At 36.3% G+C, this 17,323-nt stretch overlaps 1 protein-coding gene across 4 annotated transcripts in view; it reads left to right on the top strand.

The window, feature by feature from the left end:
* The window catches only part of trpc7a (transient receptor potential cation channel, subfamily C, member 7a), a 59,177-nt gene that overhangs the window by 34,770 nt on the left and 7,084 nt on the right, over positions 1–17,323 (top strand). For all 4 annotated transcript variants that reach the window (XM_087269654.1, XM_087269653.1, XM_087269652.1 and 1 more), the window contains 10 exon segments: positions 943–1,705; positions 7,032–7,214; positions 9,014–9,178; positions 9,295–9,511; positions 11,552–11,785; positions 11,956–12,220; positions 14,880–15,075; positions 15,157–15,378; positions 15,452–15,529; positions 15,615–15,690. In XM_087269654.1, the coding sequence (XP_087125780.1) occupies positions 943–1,705; positions 7,032–7,214; positions 9,014–9,178; positions 9,295–9,511; positions 11,552–11,785; positions 11,956–12,220; positions 14,880–15,075; positions 15,157–15,378; positions 15,452–15,529; positions 15,615–15,690 (2,399 nt within the window).

The raw sequence follows: 17,323 nt of genomic DNA on the forward strand, positions 1-17,323 counted from the left end.
CTTCAGTGGGTCAACTGTACTCTAAAACAAAGCTCGAAAACACTTTTTTGTGGCAAAAAAAAAGAAAAATCCTGTAAAAATATGACTATGTTGGTTTAGATCAGGGGTGCCCAAACTCATTCCTGGAGGGCCGGTGTCCTGCAGAGTTTAGCTCCAACCCCAATTAGACACATCTGAACCAGCTAATCAAGCTCTTACTAGTAGGAACTTCCGGGTAGGTGTGTTTAGGCAAGTTGTAACTAAAATCTACAGGGCATCCCTTGTCTAGAACTTCTCTCCAATGTCAGGTAGCCAGGTTTCACATTTACTAAAGGCTGTACGAAGAAGTGCCATTATTCAGCATCATACTACCCTTAGTAAATGTGCAACCTGATCTGACATGGAAGACAAAGCCTAATTGAATTTAACAGTTTTTTGGCATACAAAAGTGTTCTTGGAGCTTCATATGATTACAGATGATCCACTGAAGTCACATTTGGACAATGTTTATAGGTGCTTTTCTGGACTGTAACATCTCAGGACCGTTGGTGCTTATGGAAGATGAGGGAGCTCTCATATTTTATCTAAAACATCTTAATTTTTGTTATGAAAGGGAACAAAAGTTTTAGAGGATTGGAATGACATGAGGGTGAAAAATTAGTAACAGCATTTTCATTTTTGGGTGAACTAACCCTTCAAATACGGCACTGTTTAGCAGACAGCAGTTAGTTGTGATGGTCAAAACCATTGTGGCTGTTATAGAGGACACTAATATAAAGCCTATGATGCACTGCAGTAACAAGTGTACTACTGATGTACCCTGAACAGCTAGTGAATACTCATAATAATGCACACATATTGCCTTTCAGGATCAAGATTGGACACCTTTGTTGTAGATGATGGATCCATTTATTCCAGCTTCACCAAATCCTATATATCAGCAATATGTTTTTGTTTCTCCAGGTTTGAAGCCATGCAGCGCAGACACACCACATTAAGGGACAAAATCCGCCGACAGGCCGTCCGGGGCCCAGCGTACATGTTCAGCGAGAGAGGCACTAGTCTGACTGAAGAGGAGGAACGTTTTCTAGATGCCGCAGAGTACGGAAACATCCCTTCAGTCCGAAAGATGCTTGAGGAGTCCAAGACGCTGAACGTAAACTGTGTGGACTACATGGGCCAGAATGCATTGCAACTGGCAGTGGGGAACGAGCACCTGGAGGTCACCGAACTGTTGCTGAAGAAAGAAGGCTTGGCAAGGGTTGGTGATGCCCTGCTGTTAGCCATCAGCAAAGGTTACGTGCGGATAGTGGAGGCCATCCTGGCTCATCCTGCGTTCGAAGGTGGTCTTCGCTTGACTCTGAGTCCTCTAGAGCAAGAGCTGCGGGATGATGACTTCTACGCGTATGATGAAGACGGGACTCGATTTTCTCAGGACATCACACCTATGATTCTGGCAGCCCATTGTAAGGAGTATGAGATTGTGCACATCTTGTTGCTTAAAGGGGCTCGTATTGAGAAACCACACGACTATTTCTGCAAGTGTGGGGAGTGCGCGGAGAAACAGAAGCAGGATTCTTTCAGCCACTCGCGATCAAGGATGAACGCCTATAAAGGCCTGGCTAGTGCTGCCTATTTGTCTCTGTCTAGTGAAGACCCTGTGCTCACTGCCCTGGAGCTCAGCAATGAGCTGGCACAACTCGCCAACATCGAGACTGAGTTTAAGGTGAGGAAGCGTACAGATATGCCATATCCAGGGCTGTCAGTCAAAGTCATGGTACTAGGACAAAATTTAATAGGAGAAGAGTAAAAAAATATCCATAAATTAGCAATTTTTAGTATTTATGATGTATGTTTTTTAATTTTGATTTCTCCCTGTTTATTTATACTTTTGAATTGCATTATGGGACCTTGGTACTTTTTTAAAAGCTTTTAACCTTCAAAAATGAGAAAAAAGTGACTTTTATTAACATTTTTAATGATTTAAAGCGATATATTGTCTGGGTTGGTGTTGTATGTTATGCTACAAAAACATTGTAATTATTTTCTGTTGTTTTACAGACTTATGTCTCTCTAGCAGCATCCCAAATGGCACGCTATATCAACAGCACAGTATATGTATGTAGTGTCATCCCAAATGAAACACTAATGTTTTTTTTTACTAAGTGGAAAAAAAGTTTTTCTGATTACGTTTGACGATTGCCAAGTTAGCTAAATAAAGGACCAAACTACCAAATAATGCCTGCCATGAGTATAACTGCATTCACCATCGGGAGGTTCTATAATCACTTTTGTAAGTGAATTTTGCTTTCACAATTTCAAAATAAATAAAGTAATCAAACATCAGTACCTCAAAGTTCCGCCCCTTGCGCTACGTGAGCAAAGCAGCGGCTGTTGATTGCATGAAGTGTTCAACATTCCTTACTTTTTTACTGGTTGAATAAGTGCATCATCCGGGTTTTTAAAGTGCACTTATTCTTTTTAGAGTTTTCAGTGTGAATGCACTACTTACACTATTTGTACGACAAAATGGAGTAGAATAGTGCATAAGTATGCAATTTGGGATCTTCTATATTATTTCTTGTACGTTATAGTATTTCAAACTACACAAATTTCAATAAAATTCACTTTGACTGTAGACTGGAATTTTGATTAACATCAAAAGTTGACAGGGCAGAGATTTAGGTTCTATAATGCAATTCACAACATAAATAAACAGAAAACACCTCACATGTGAATCCCAAAATACAAAAAACTGATCAATAACAGATTTTTTTTACAGTGTACATTAAAGGCTATAACAAGGGTTTTCAACATCACCTTTAATAAGGCAGTATATGTTTATATATATCTGTATTTCATGAATACAAACTAGGGTTTGGTCGAAAAACAATGCCATCGCCGATGGCCGACAAACATCACAATGCTGAGCAGTACGTCTTAGTTTTAAAATGCCATTTTGGAATGAAAGCGATACACGTCCACAGTGGCATTTCACCTAGCATTTCTGAAAAGCCCTCTTTTCACACTATACTGCTGAAAACACACATCACGTGATCACACACAAACACACACACTCTGTCATGTGCTGCAGTGTAGGCTATGTGTGCGCCTGACTCTGAGCTTCAGCAGTCAGCAGGCGCTTTGAGCACAATACCCCAGAGAGCAGTGCACATCGGACAGTTTATCAAGGATGTATCGATATTGTAAAACGAGATGACTCTTCGGTCTTTTGAATCTATCAGGCAACGTGTCACAGCGTCTATACACTGCTTCAATCTTTCGCTTTCACGCATGAACTTAGATTTTAGCAAAAATCCTACATACTGTTGGTTGGTTCCTGTTGGTTACGCACATTTTTTACCAACCAAGTGTGACAACGCCATTATAACAACACAAATTATTCTGCCTATTCATGCCAGAATCTCACGGAAAAAGTGATTGACAGGTGGTAATTTGTGTGTAACTTGTCTTTATGCATTTATGATTTGGTTATGGGTAAAACAAAGACCATGCGGGTCAGGTAGTTGAAATGGTTGGCTACAAACAATTAATTCATTATGAATTAATGAAATAGTCATAAATAATTAATTCACCGCCACCTGTGCTGTCGATGCCATCGTCCATCGCAATGTTTCATATTAGACATCATACAATGCCAATTGGTTGACATTGCCCAACAATAATACAAACCTGTTTAAACTATTTGAGGTGGAAAATAGATTGTTTGGGAGAGATCACTCTAAACAAAACCTAAAAATGTTGTTCCAAACATCTTTAACTTCTTTTTTCTGTGAAACATAAAAAAATCTATTGTTTTATTGATTATTTCTGTTTGTTTGGTTACCAGAAATCTTCAAAAGAAGAAAAACAGGTTTGGAATAACAGGTGGTGCTGGGAAAAACAGTTCTGCCACATAAGAAAAAAACACTTGCTGTGATGAAATAAATCGTTATAATGTTTGCCATAATTGTTTTTATCCTATAATTTAGACTTTTTCACATTAAACTCTTTTAAGTAAGTAAAAATGTTGTCATAGTTAAGATGAAATGATTAAAAAACTGCAATGGTGATTAGGCAATAATTATATATTTGTTACATAATATTATATATATATATATTCATTTTTTGTCATAATTACGTTGAGTTATCTCATAAACTTTAAATATAAGTTTTTATATTTAAAGGCTTTCACTGTCCCAAAATAATACAGAGCTAAAGCTGGCAGCATAAAGTAGTGATTTATCTTTTTATTTTTCATTGTTGAATAGAGCGGTATGGTGGCTCAGTGGTTATAGCACTGTTGCCTCACAGCAAGGTCACTGGTTCAAGTCCTGGTTGTGCCAGTTGGCATTTCTGTGTGGAGTTTGCATATTCTTCACCTTTTTGCTTGTGTTTCCTCTGGGTGCTCCGGTTTCTCCCTCAGTCCGAATACATGCACTATATGTGAATTGGGTAAACAAAATTGGCCGTAGTGTATAAGTGTGTTTGTGAATGAGTGTGTATGGGTGTTTCTCAGTGATGGATTGCAACTGGAAGGGCATCCGATGCATAAAACATATGTCAGTTCATTCCGCTGTGTTGACCTCTAAAATAGAGATTAAGCTAAAGGAAAATGAACTTTTTTTAAATGAATTTTTTAATTCAAAAATAATAATAATAATAATAATTTATACAATTTGGAAAGCACGTTAAAAAGTTCGGTTACGTTTTCATTTAGCATAGAAACTAATCATTTTCCAATTCTAAAAATCCATCTTGTTCTCCTAAATGTATCCTGCTACCATCCCATAAAAGTTTATTTCTCCCATATTTTAATCTTTCTATTAAGGGTGGCAATTAACATTAAAGAGCCAGTCCTTTCCATAGACAACCTATGCTGCCGAACGAACCAGGGTATGCCCCTTGCTCTTACAAGTGAATCTGTTCTGTTCTTTCATTTTATTTAGGCATGAAAACTCTTTAAATAGGGCGAGGCAGTGGCGCAGTAGGTAGTGATGTCGCCTCACAGCAAGAAGGTCGCTGGGTCGCTGGTTCGAACCTCGGCTCAGTTGGCGTTTGTGTGGAGTTTGCATGTGGACTCCCTGCCTTCGCGTGGGTTTCCTCCGGGTGCTCTGGTTTCCCCCACAGTCCAAAGACATGCGGTAAAGGTGAATTGGGTAGTCTAAATTGTCCGTAATGTGTGTGTGTGGATGTTTCCCAGAGATGGGTTGCAGCTGGAAGGGTATCCGCTGCGTAAAAACTTGCTGGATAAGTTGGTGGTTCATTCCGCTGTGGCAACCCCAGATTAATAAAGGGACTAAGCCGACAAGAAAATGAATGAATGAACTCTTTAAATAAATGTAAAAATGTCAGGATTTGCTTACATAACAGGTGGCGTTGCCCCTCTTATGCAGTCAGTTCATTTAGCGGTGTGTGACTGTCAGATGCTCTCCATAGTGATAAATAGACCCTTTTTTTCCAAACAGATTCTGTACACGTGATTTGAAGCGTAGTGAAAGTGGACACTGGGTTTTGGGTGCATATTTGAACAGGCATATGCTTAATAATAATATCAAATAATAATAATAATAAAATCTAAACATGTCGATCTTGCTGGGATGTATTTTAAACATAACAAATTTGGTCTTAAATGAGCATTAAAAATTAGGAAAGCAATCGAGTTCTTTCATTATAGATCTGTGCATTTTTAAAGTGACAGCTCTGTTGTTTTATGTGATCAAAAGAAAATCTAAATAAGAGATTCATTCGCTGATCTTTGAATCAGAATGTTTAAATTATGAGGTAAAGAAAAGGTTAATGAGATTTGATAACTTGATTTAATTTCTTTGTATAGCTAATAATTTTAATATGCTAAACTATCAATTATTTGCAGCTTTTTCTAATGTATGCTATTCTAACTTTTGCAAATAATTGGGTTCCCAATGTTGACCTGTATGAATTGGAGTGTTATCACGAGTTCACTAAGTAGGCTTCATTATGGTTTTATGAGAAATCCCCTAAAATAAATAATGTCAACTGTATATTTTCATGTACCTCATACTCTCAAAATATGAATTATGATATTATATAGTAGCCCAAATTCCTTCTTAAATTAGTCATTTCTTTTATTGATTGGTTAACATCATCACAGGACATGGAGAAATCTGCCATGTTGCGAGGACAATGAGCCAAATCACTTCAATGAATCATTATGTGCTTTGTAGATAACGCCGGCTCCTTTAAGGCACTCTCATGATTATTTCAAAGCACATTTTAAACAGCTTCTCAGTTAATCTAGGAAGTGTCCAATCGTGAAGAGTGTGCTCATGGCCCTGTAATGAGCTGCTCGTCTCCCAGAGAAAAGTCTCTGCTCATTCAGCCTCACAGACCAGCACAATATTCCGCACAAAAACCAATTTCCCACCCTTGAGATTATCCTCATTATAAATTAGAGGCTTTTGGATGACAGTTTCTGGTTCACTAGAATCTCTGTACACAACATTTTTTTTCCAAAAGAAAACGTTCCTCCAGAGAGCTTCACGGGCTTCGGCGATGTGTGTTGTTTTATATTTAAATATGTAGAGGAAGAAGTTCTTCGCTGAGAGTCACTCTGGGGAAATTTCTAATCAGGAGTTGGCGAATGCAGACAGTTTTCCCCCCTTATTGTGGTTAGCGAGCTATTAATTGAAACTGCTCCATCGAGAGCTTCCTGTAATCACCCCGTTATTATTCTCTCATCACCGTTTTTCTCCACAGACGATCACTTTCGACAGTTGTAATGGCGTGTCAGTGATTCCGCCTCTGTAGTTCCACATAAAATGTTTGTTGTTTTAAAACAATGCCGCGCTATAATTAGCAGGACGAGTTTCTCTTGGGTGCCCTCCATTAGGTAAAATCTCAGTTTGAGAAGATCTGATGCAAACGTCAATCAGACAGTGGCGCAACATGGGATTTTTAGACGTTTCAGAGCTGAGCGTTCACTGTTAGTTGTATCCCAATTGGGTTAAATTCGTTTTTATGAGTGATTAAAAGCCATTCTGGCGTAATTCTGTCGCTCTTTTTGCTTTCAGAATGACTATAGGAAGCTCTCCATGCAGTGTAAGGACTTTGTGGTTGGCGTTCTGGATCTGTGCCGGAATACAGAGGAAGTCGAGGCAATTCTGAATGGAGATGTGGATCAGAATCATCCAAGCGAACACCATCGGCCCTGCCTTAGCCGTGTTAAACTGGCCATTAAGTATGAAGTCAAAAAGGTACTGGGAAATGAAACATGCACTATAAAGCCCAAAATTAAGGTAACTCCAACCCTTTGAGGAATCTGATTGCAACAAACCATTTAAGTTCAAAAACTAATTCTAATGAGTACTGTGAACTTAATCCATTTGAGTAAATGAAGCAATTTGAGCACAGTGAAACCCAATAAATGAAGAGAACTCAAATCATCTAAGTACTGTAAAACTCATTAAGTTAAGGCAACTCAAACTGTCCATTTGAGTTAAAAAAACTAATCTATATGAGTGCTGTGAACTTACTCCATTTAAGTTGAAGTAATGAGGTATTTAACAAATGAGTAGAATTAACTTTTAGTCGATTTTGAGTTAACTACACTCAATTCATTTGATAAAGTTGACTGTTGGGTTTTACAGTGTAGGTTTAAATATAGGATTCCAGATATAAAAGATCAAAGCCCAGATATACTTTAAGAAACTGTGAGGATCAAAATATATTCCAAGACTCAGGATGATTCCTTTTCTGAGATTTTATTGTTCTTGCCAGGGTATATACAGGCAAAACAAAACAGATGATGAAGCATTGTCTTTAATAATTGGTCTAAACAGTTTGTTTGGTAGAATCTTGAACATATATTCAAATCATTTTCAGCACAATATTCCTGCCAGCCGGGACACCAATCTTTCAACTGATTGAAACTACAGTTGAGCATCTGATTATATCAAGAAGCACACACATTTATGACATTAAGGTATACATATAAAAATAATATAAATAGAATAATTTTAAATGAATAAAATTAAATTATCTAACATAACACTACCTGCTTGAGGGCTTATAGTCATTGTTTTGGTCATCAAATAATCACCCAGCATTAAAGGCCATATTCATATTCCTTCTGTGAACTTTTAATTATTTTTTAAATATATGTTTAAGAGAGTAAGGACATTTTTCACAGTATTTCCTGTTGTATTTCATTTCATCTAGATTGTTTGAATAATTTATTTATTGTTTATTAATTGTTAAGGTCAGTATTTATAGCCGCCTTTAGACTTTTGCTGTTGTTGAATTGATTGGCTACAAAACAAATCACTGTCGTCCAATGACTTGCCTAGTTAACCTAATTGACCTACTTAAGCCTTCAAATTACTCTTTAAGCTGAATACTAGTAGCCTGTAAAATAGCTAGAAACATAGTATGTACTATCATCCTGGCAAAAGACCGAAAAACTTAGTTATTACAAATTAGTTCATAAAAATATTATGTTTAAAAATTGAATGAAAAACCTTCTATCCATTAAAAATTATTTCGGAAATATTTTTGAAATAATTAAGATTCCAGACCAATACTAAGGCTAGTAATTTTGCCTTCAGCTGTTTATGTTCATCATATAATGTGCAAGACATCACACAGATTCATGAAAATTACAAAAATGCTTTGTATGCTTTATATTTGATAAGTACTTGTGAATGCCTGTAGACTGAACATATAATACACGTGCACGAGGTCACAGGGGTGGAGCAAATAATTTCTCATACCCTCAAACCCAAATGCACCTATTAAGTTATCAAAATGAACCAATGGTGTTCAATAAGGAAATCCAGAAGTAAACTCCAAACAAGCTTCTTTTTGGCCTGATATTTTCCAAATTGTTGTCACAGTTTTTCTATTTAATATATACATATACATATATATATATATATATATATATATATATATATATATATATATATATATATATATATATTAGCCATATGTTAATGTATTGATGTAAATTACAAGCTGTTGCAAGACATTGTCTAATTCAGTTATATGCATTCAGTTTGTAGCTCATCCCAACTGCCAGCAGCGGTTGCTGACGCTGTGGTACGAGAATCTTTCAGGCCTTAGGCAACAGTCAATTGGCGTGAAATGTTGGACAGTGCTGGGAGTGATGGTGGGATTGCCATTTCTTGCCATTGCATATTGGATTATGCCCTTCAGCAAGGTACATCACCATCATAATCATCATCATCATACAGAATCCAGTCTTCTTTAAAAATAAGAATACTTCATTTTTTCTTCCAATGTTAAATGTATCTGGGTGTGTGGTGTCTTCTCCAGGTGGGCCAGGTTCTCCGCAGTCCCTTCATGAAGTTTGTAGCTCATGCTGTCTCATTTACACTTTTCCTGTGTCTTCTGGTTCTCAACGCCTCCGACCGCTTTGCAGGAGTCAAAACTCTTCCTAACGAAACCATTACTGATCATCCTCGGCAAATCTTTCGCATCAAAACAACTCAGTTCAGCTGGACAGAGATGCTGATAATGAAATGGGTTCTAGGTGAGTATGGGTCAAACATGAGGTGCAGAGCGTTGTTAACAGAAACAACTTAATAAACTAGATATTCTTTTTAACAAGTAGTCTTTTAAAGGTTACAAAAGTTTGTGGTAATTATTTATTTATGCATTCAAAGATTGAATTTGTTTGATCAAAAATACTGTGCTAACAATGACATTTAGTGAAAATCAGTGTCACTTACACTACCGGTCAAAAGTTTGGGGTCAGTTTTTTTTCTTCTTTTTTAAAAAAAAGATTGTTTTGTTCATCAAGGCGGCATTTAATAAATGTAAAAAACAATTGTTAAATTGTTGAATGTTTATTAAACTTTCTTACATTCTTATTGTATGTAGTTTTAAACGAAATTATTACTCAGTCATTATTGCTTTTATTACTATTACCATTAATAATAATAATAATAATAATAATAATACATACATAAATAATATTAGAGTGATTTCTAAAGGATCATGTGACTGAAGACTGGAGTCTTCAGTCACATTATTATTAAATTAAATGATAAACTACTTTTGAACAGTTATTTTATAGTGCATTAATATTTCACAATTTTACAATTTGTACTGTATTTTTTATTAAATAAATGCAGCCTTGGTGAAGGAGTAGCTTATTTTAAAACTTCTAAAAATCCTACTGACCCTTAATTTTGACTGTTGTGCTGTTTACAATTTTTGTGGAATTACAAGGACTATAAGGACTCTGTTCAAAAGAACATTGATTATTTGCAGTAGAAATTTTCTATTACATTGTAAATATAATTACTGTCACTTGATCAACTGAATGTCTTGAAATTTTTAACGATTACAAAATGTATTGATGTTAAATGCAAAAAAGAAAAAAATATATATATACATATATATACCTTCACCAAGGCTGACATACTGTGAACATTTCCTTGCTCTGTTAAACATAATTTGGGAAATATTTAAAAAAGAAAAACAAACTTCAAAGGGGGACTAATAATTATGACTTCAACTGTATATGTTTCATAAGCATCATAAATTAATTAATATAATTGTATCTTTTTTTTAATGAATCGCTTTTTATAATTATTTATTACAATTAAATTGTATACATTTTAATCAAATTTATAAATATATTTATTTATTTACTTGTTAATAGAAACAGCTTAATGTTATATATATATATATATATATATATATATATATATATATATATATATATATATATATATATATATATATATATATATATATATTATGTAAATTATATTATTATTATTAGTAGTAGTAGTAGTAGTAGTAGTAGTAGAAGTGGGTGTCACGGGGGTGGCACTGGTAGTACGAAGGTTACTGGTTCGAGCCCCGGCTAGGTCAGTTGGCATTTCTGTGTGGAATTTGCATGTTCTCCCAGTGTTTGTGTGGGTTTCCATGGGGTGCTCCGGTTTCCCCCACAGTCAAGAGACATGCACTATAGGTGAATTGAGGAAGTGTATGTGTGTAAAAGACTGTATATGGGTGTTTCCCATTGTTGGGTTGCAGCTGGAAGGGCATTCACTGCGTAAAACATATGCTGGATAAGTTGGTGGATCATTTTGCTGTGGCGACTCCAGATTAATAAAGGGACTAAAGAAACCTAATTAATTTTAGTAGTAGTAATAGTTGATTAGTTAGATTAAAAACAAAAACAAAAATCATAAGTCCAAGGCATCCAAAAAGTTAAAAACTTAAAAAGCCTTTATCAACATAGCTATTACTTTTTAAAAGGCATTTTGTTGTTGTTTTTTTATTTTAATTATAGCCATTTTAATAAAAGCTTTTTAAAACTGTTCTCTTACTTTTCGAGTGTCTTGGACTTATGATTTTGTTGTTTATCTTTATGAATACCTTATCCAAAGAGTGCCAAACATTAATTACCCCTGAAACACTTTTTTGTTTTATTTTGGATTTAAATAATAAACCATAAAAAAAATAAAGACAGCTAAAGCTGATATAATTATTGCATGGCCTAAACATAAAAAATGATGAATAAACCTATTGTCTTTGCCCTAATTTCTCTGATCAGGAATGATCTGGACCGAGTGTAAGGAGGTCTGGGCGGATGGGCCACGCGAGTACATCATGCACCTGTGGAACGTGTTAGATTTTGGCATGCTGTCTGTATTTGTGGCCTCGTTCACCGCACGGCTCATGGCCTTCCTGCAAGCGTCCCAGGCACAGCTCTATGTGGATTTATATGTGACTAATGCCAACTTGATCAATGCATCATTACCAGCAGATGTGGCCTACTTCACTTACGGTATGTCACAAAAATAACGATTCTCTATATTCAGTACATAAAATCTAAAGTGAGCTGTAACAGCCTTATGAAAGACCAGAAAGCCTAATTCTGTTCTCAGTGAGAGCGAATATTTAAAATGGCAAAATGCTGCCATCAAGTGGTGAGAGTAAAATATGCTTCTGTCTCAGCCAGGAACAGGTGGCTGCCCTCTGATCCTCAGCTCATCTCTGAAGGCTTGTACTCCATCGCTGTGGTGCTCAGTTTCTCTCGAATCGCCTACGTTTTGCCGGCTAATGAGAGTTTCGGACCCTTACAAATATCCCTGGGCCGGACTGTTAAGGATATTTTTAAATTCATGGTCATTTTCATCATGGTCTTTCTTGCCTTCATGATTGGCATGTTTAATTTGTATTCCTACTATTTGGGAGCCAAATACAACCCTGCTTTTACCACGTGAGTCATACAATTTGACAATATTCAATTCATATAATTTGATAATAATGATGATAATTGAGAAGGCCAGCATACCAATCTGTGTCTTCTTCTTCTTTAATGAACCCTTTTACAAACACCTACATTTCCTCCAAGAAAATAAAAGATTTGATCAATGTAGATGAACCCTTGTGAAAATAAACTATGGCTTTTATTATAGTCAAAATATAGTAACCCTGTTTTGGAGGGCATTGCAGGCCAGTAGCCAGGGTAGGTTCAGGTGGTTTGAAAGACCCGCACCCCCCACTCACAAAGAACCAGAATTTGTCCTATACATGAGCTAGATACATTTGTCCTATTTTGACTACTATGCCATCATAAATTGTAAATTAATCAATCGCAGAGGTCTTTAAGACCAAGCAGAATCATCTGTTGGCTGTCGCTTCGGCGTGACTTAAAGTATTCCTTGCAAATTCTAAATGGTGAAATCATATTACCAACCAATGTCTATCAAACACAACAGTATTCACAGTTAAGTTAATAGTGCTAATGGTGTTCTGAAGTCATATTTCACACCAAATATTCAATCTACCATGGTAAACAATATAGCAACTGTGTGACAAGTTGGCACTAAATGAATGTGCAAAAATAAAACCAACTTTACCTCAATTCAAACCTTTAATTCTTTTATAGTGTCTAGCTATCTTAGTATAAAGTATCTTATAGGCCTTTTTGAGGGATGTAAACAAAAACAATGATCCCAACATATTTTCTGTTTTACATTTTTTCAATTTCTATAGCTTATGAGAATCCAAAAAAAGCCACATATTGATAAATAATGTTAGGATAGCTGTTTGAACAGTAAGTTGTGATTGAATTGCCTCTTGCTACATTTATGTAATAGTTTGATAACAAGCAGGAAATGTTTATGGGCCAATGACATGACCACATTAAAATGGTCTATATACCATGATGGTCTAGCAAAGCCAACCTGCTAAAACATGCCAGAAACATGTTAAATATTAGCCACATAATAATAATAATAATAATAATAATAATAATAATAATAATAATAATAGGCGAGGCAGTGGCGCAGTAGGTAGTGCTGTCGCCTCACAGCAAGAAGGTCGATGGGTCACCTCCGCTCAGTTGGCGTTTCTGTGTGGAGTTTGCATGTTCTCCCTGCCTTCGCATGGGTTTCCTCCGGGTGCTCCGGTTTCCCCCACAGTCCAAAGGTACAAGGTAATTGGGTAGGCTAAATTGTCCGTGGTGTATGAGAGTGTGTGTATGTGCATAAGTGTGTATATGTTTCCAAGAGATGGGTTGCAGCTGGAAGGGTATCTGCTGCGTAAAAACGTGCTGAATAAGTTGCTGGTTCATTCTGCTGTGGCGACCCCCGATTAAAAAAGGGGACTAAGCCAACAAGAAAATGAACGAATGAATGAATGAATGAATGAATGAATGAATGAATAATAATAATAATAATAATAATTCATTATATTTATAAATGGTGCCTTTCTGGACACCCAAGGTCACTCAACAACAATCATCAACAAATATAACAAAACAAATTGATTCAGTTAATTCATGTTAGCTACATGTTCAATATGCGAGAAACACTATAGCAGCGTGCTCATTCATGCTAGTGCTAACCATGCTAGATACATATTTGCATGTATGTTAGAACATGCTTACACATGGCTATAGGCAAAGTCTCTTTAAGGAAAGTTATTTCACTTTGTGGCCATTTTTGAAGCACTTTTCAGGCAGTATGCTCTGGCATTCTGTTTGAATGGGGAAAAATCTGATTCTACAAAATTGCTTTCCAAGCTTATGGTTAAATTTCATATTAGGAATCACCTATAAAATGAAACAACAACTGTCTCTTTAGTTTCATTTCTAAACTTTTGAATCACACAAAATATACAGAAACTCATGTCTAGTCCGAGCCCCTCCCCAGAGAATAGTCAGTCAGTCAATTATTTGCTATTTATGCCTAATTAATAGCTTTTTAACTTTTATTTAATGAAATGCAATGCAAATCCATCTAGATCCATTTATTTAGTAAACAAAGTAAGTCTCTCATATAATTGATTACTAAAAGACAGAAAATATGACTTTACAAACTTATTGTGAATAAATCTAATAAAAATTTTATATTAGTCAATATTAATGAAATTAATACAAAAGCTGAATATATATAAATTTACACACATTTACACAAGTAAATACATACTCAATGATGGGCTAAATATCTGTGAAAATCTGATTTCTGATGTTTTAAATATTGATACAAACTGTATTGATAGACAGAAGGCCCCAGGCAAAGTTTGCTTCTATAAACTTCCTAGTTATTTAGACAGATTTACCTGTTAAAGGAAAAGTTCACAGAAAAAAAGTACTGAAATGGAATTTGCTCACATTCATGTTACAGATAAAATATTAGCCATGGTATTACTACAAAGGAAGCAAATGGTTGGACAAAAAGTTTATACACTTTATATACTTATACCATAATAAAACCATGTTTTAAATGTGTCAATGTTAAACATTAAAACTATTTTAAGTGTTGCTTTTTAAAAAGAGCAGTATTTTCTGCTGAAAGAAGGGCATTGGTAAACATTTAAATGTGAAGAAGTTTTTGTGAATGTTTTATTATCATTCTGAATGTCTGTTGCAGGGTAGAGGAAAGCTTTAAAACACTATTCTGGTCGATCTTTGGTTTATCCGAGGTGATCTCAGTTGTCTTGAAGTACGATCACAAGTTCATTGAAAACATTGGCTATATTCTCTACGGGGTCTATAATGTCACAATGGTGGTGGTCCTCCTTAACATGCTCATAGCCATGATTAATCACTCATACCAGGAAATTGAGGTGAGCCCATGCACATTTACAATAATAAACTAAAGTATTTTGCTGTTATTGACACAGTGATGTTTGTGTGTGTGAGCACAGGAGGATGCTGATGTGGAATGGAAGTTTGCTCGTGCAAAGCTCTGGCTCTCGTATTTTGATGAAGGCAGCACTCTTCCAGCCCCCTTTAATCTAATACCCAGCCCCAAATCCTTCTATTACATGGCTCAGCGCACCAAAGCATGCCTAGTGAGTTTATGCAAGGCCAGGGTCCGCAGCAACAGCAGCCAGCAGGACATGGGAATGGCCAATTGTCGCTCTAAGGTCAGAGATCAGCGTGGGTTTTCTAACTGTTCAAATCAACAAATGGCCGTCCTTAATTTTGATATCTTTACAGCTTTATCGATTTCGACCTTACCATTCGCAAGAGGGATTCACGGTTAGAAATCCCATCAAACACCCTACACGATATCAGGTAATGATTGGATTTTGATCCAGAGACACTTCTCTGTAGGCCATTTTAAATTAAAATCCTATTCACAATCTTTTTATCGTTGTAGAAACTCATGAAGCGACTCATCAAGCGATATGTCCTGAAAGCCCAAATTGACAGTGAAAGTAATGAGATCAATGAAGGTAAGATTTATCCAATACAATCTTTTTACAATAGCTATTTTACAATTTTATCATATTCTGTGGCTAATTTGTAGTTCACGCTAAATTAAACTTCGTTATGAATATTCTATAAGGGCAGGTTATGTGGGAATAATGCTATCATTGGTACAGAGCAAAGGGTTCAAGAGTTCTGAAATGTTTTGAAGAAACGACTCATTAGAAGATGTGTCCAATAGACACAATGCTCAAGCATACAGTGCATCCAGAGAGTATTCAAAGTGCTTTACTTTTTCCACATTTGTTCTAGTTACAACCTCATTCCAAAATGGGTTAAATTCATTTATTTCCTCAAAATTCTACACACATTGCCCCATATTGACGATGTGAAAAAAAGAGTTTTGAAATTGTTGCAAATTCATTTTAAAAATTGAGCTCGGGTACATTCTGTTTCCACTGATCATTTTTAAGATGTTTCATCAGCTTAATTGGAGTTCACCTGTGGTAAATTCAATTGATTGGACATGATCTGAAAAGGCATACACCTGTTGATATTCACCTTATTCTTTGCCGACGCGCCATTTGAATCTTTTTGGCTCGAGACTTACAGTCTCATACACTTCCATTCATTTTTAGACATTAAAAACTGCTTGTTTCGCTGTTTAATGTTGCAAACTGATATTTCCTTATATTATTCCACTTGGTCTGTATAGTCATGCAAACATTTGTTTGTAGAGCAAGTAGTTTGACCTTTTTCTGCCGTTTATTATTCCCAGTCATTTCTCCCATAGGCGACTGTATCGGAAGTTCTAAAACAATCGTGAAAACAGGTACACTTCCGCATTTTAGAATAAGGTCAATAAGGTCCCAGGGTTGACAGTGCATGTCAAATTATAAACCAACCATAAATACAAAGGAATTGTCTGTAGACCTCTAAGACAGGATTGTCTCGAGGCACAAGCAAGGGGAAGGGTACAGAAACATTTCTGCTGCTCTGGAAGTTCCAATGAGCACAGTGGCCTCTATCATCCATACATGGAAGATTTTTGGAACCACCAGGACTCTTTCTAGAGCTGGCCAGTCACCTAAGCTAAGTAATCTGGGGAGAAGAGGCTTAGTCAGGGAGGTGATCAATAACCAAATGGTCACTCTGTCTGAGCTCCAGGGTTCTTCTGTGGAGAGAGGAGAACCTTACAGAAGGACAACAATCTGTGCAGCAATCCACCCATCAGACCTGTATGGTAGAGTGGCCAGACGGAAACCACTCCTCACCTTGAATTTGCCAAAGGGCATCTGAAGGACTCTCAGACCATAAGAAACTAAATTCTCTGGTCTGATAAGACTAAAATGTAACTTTTTGGCGTGAATGTCAGGTATTACATTTGGAGAAAACCAGGCACCGCTCATCACCAGGCTAAAACCATCCCTACAGTGAAGCATGGTGGTGGCAGCATGCCACTGTGGGGATGCTGTGGGGATTCTGCAGCAGAAACTGAAAGACTAGTCCGGACAGAGGGAAAGATGAATGCAGCAATATACAGAGACATCCTGAATGAAAACCTGCTTCAGAGAGCTCTTGACCTCAGACTAGGGCAACGATTCATCTTCCATCAGGACATTGACCCAAAGCACACGGCCAAAATATCAATGGAGTGGC

The sequence above is a fragment of the Danio rerio genome, chromosome 10, assembly GCF_052040795.2.
Source record: "Danio rerio strain M-AB ecotype USA chromosome 10, GRCz13ab, whole genome shotgun sequence".
NCBI classification, from domain to species: Eukaryota; Metazoa; Chordata; class Actinopteri; order Cypriniformes; family Danionidae; genus Danio; species Danio rerio.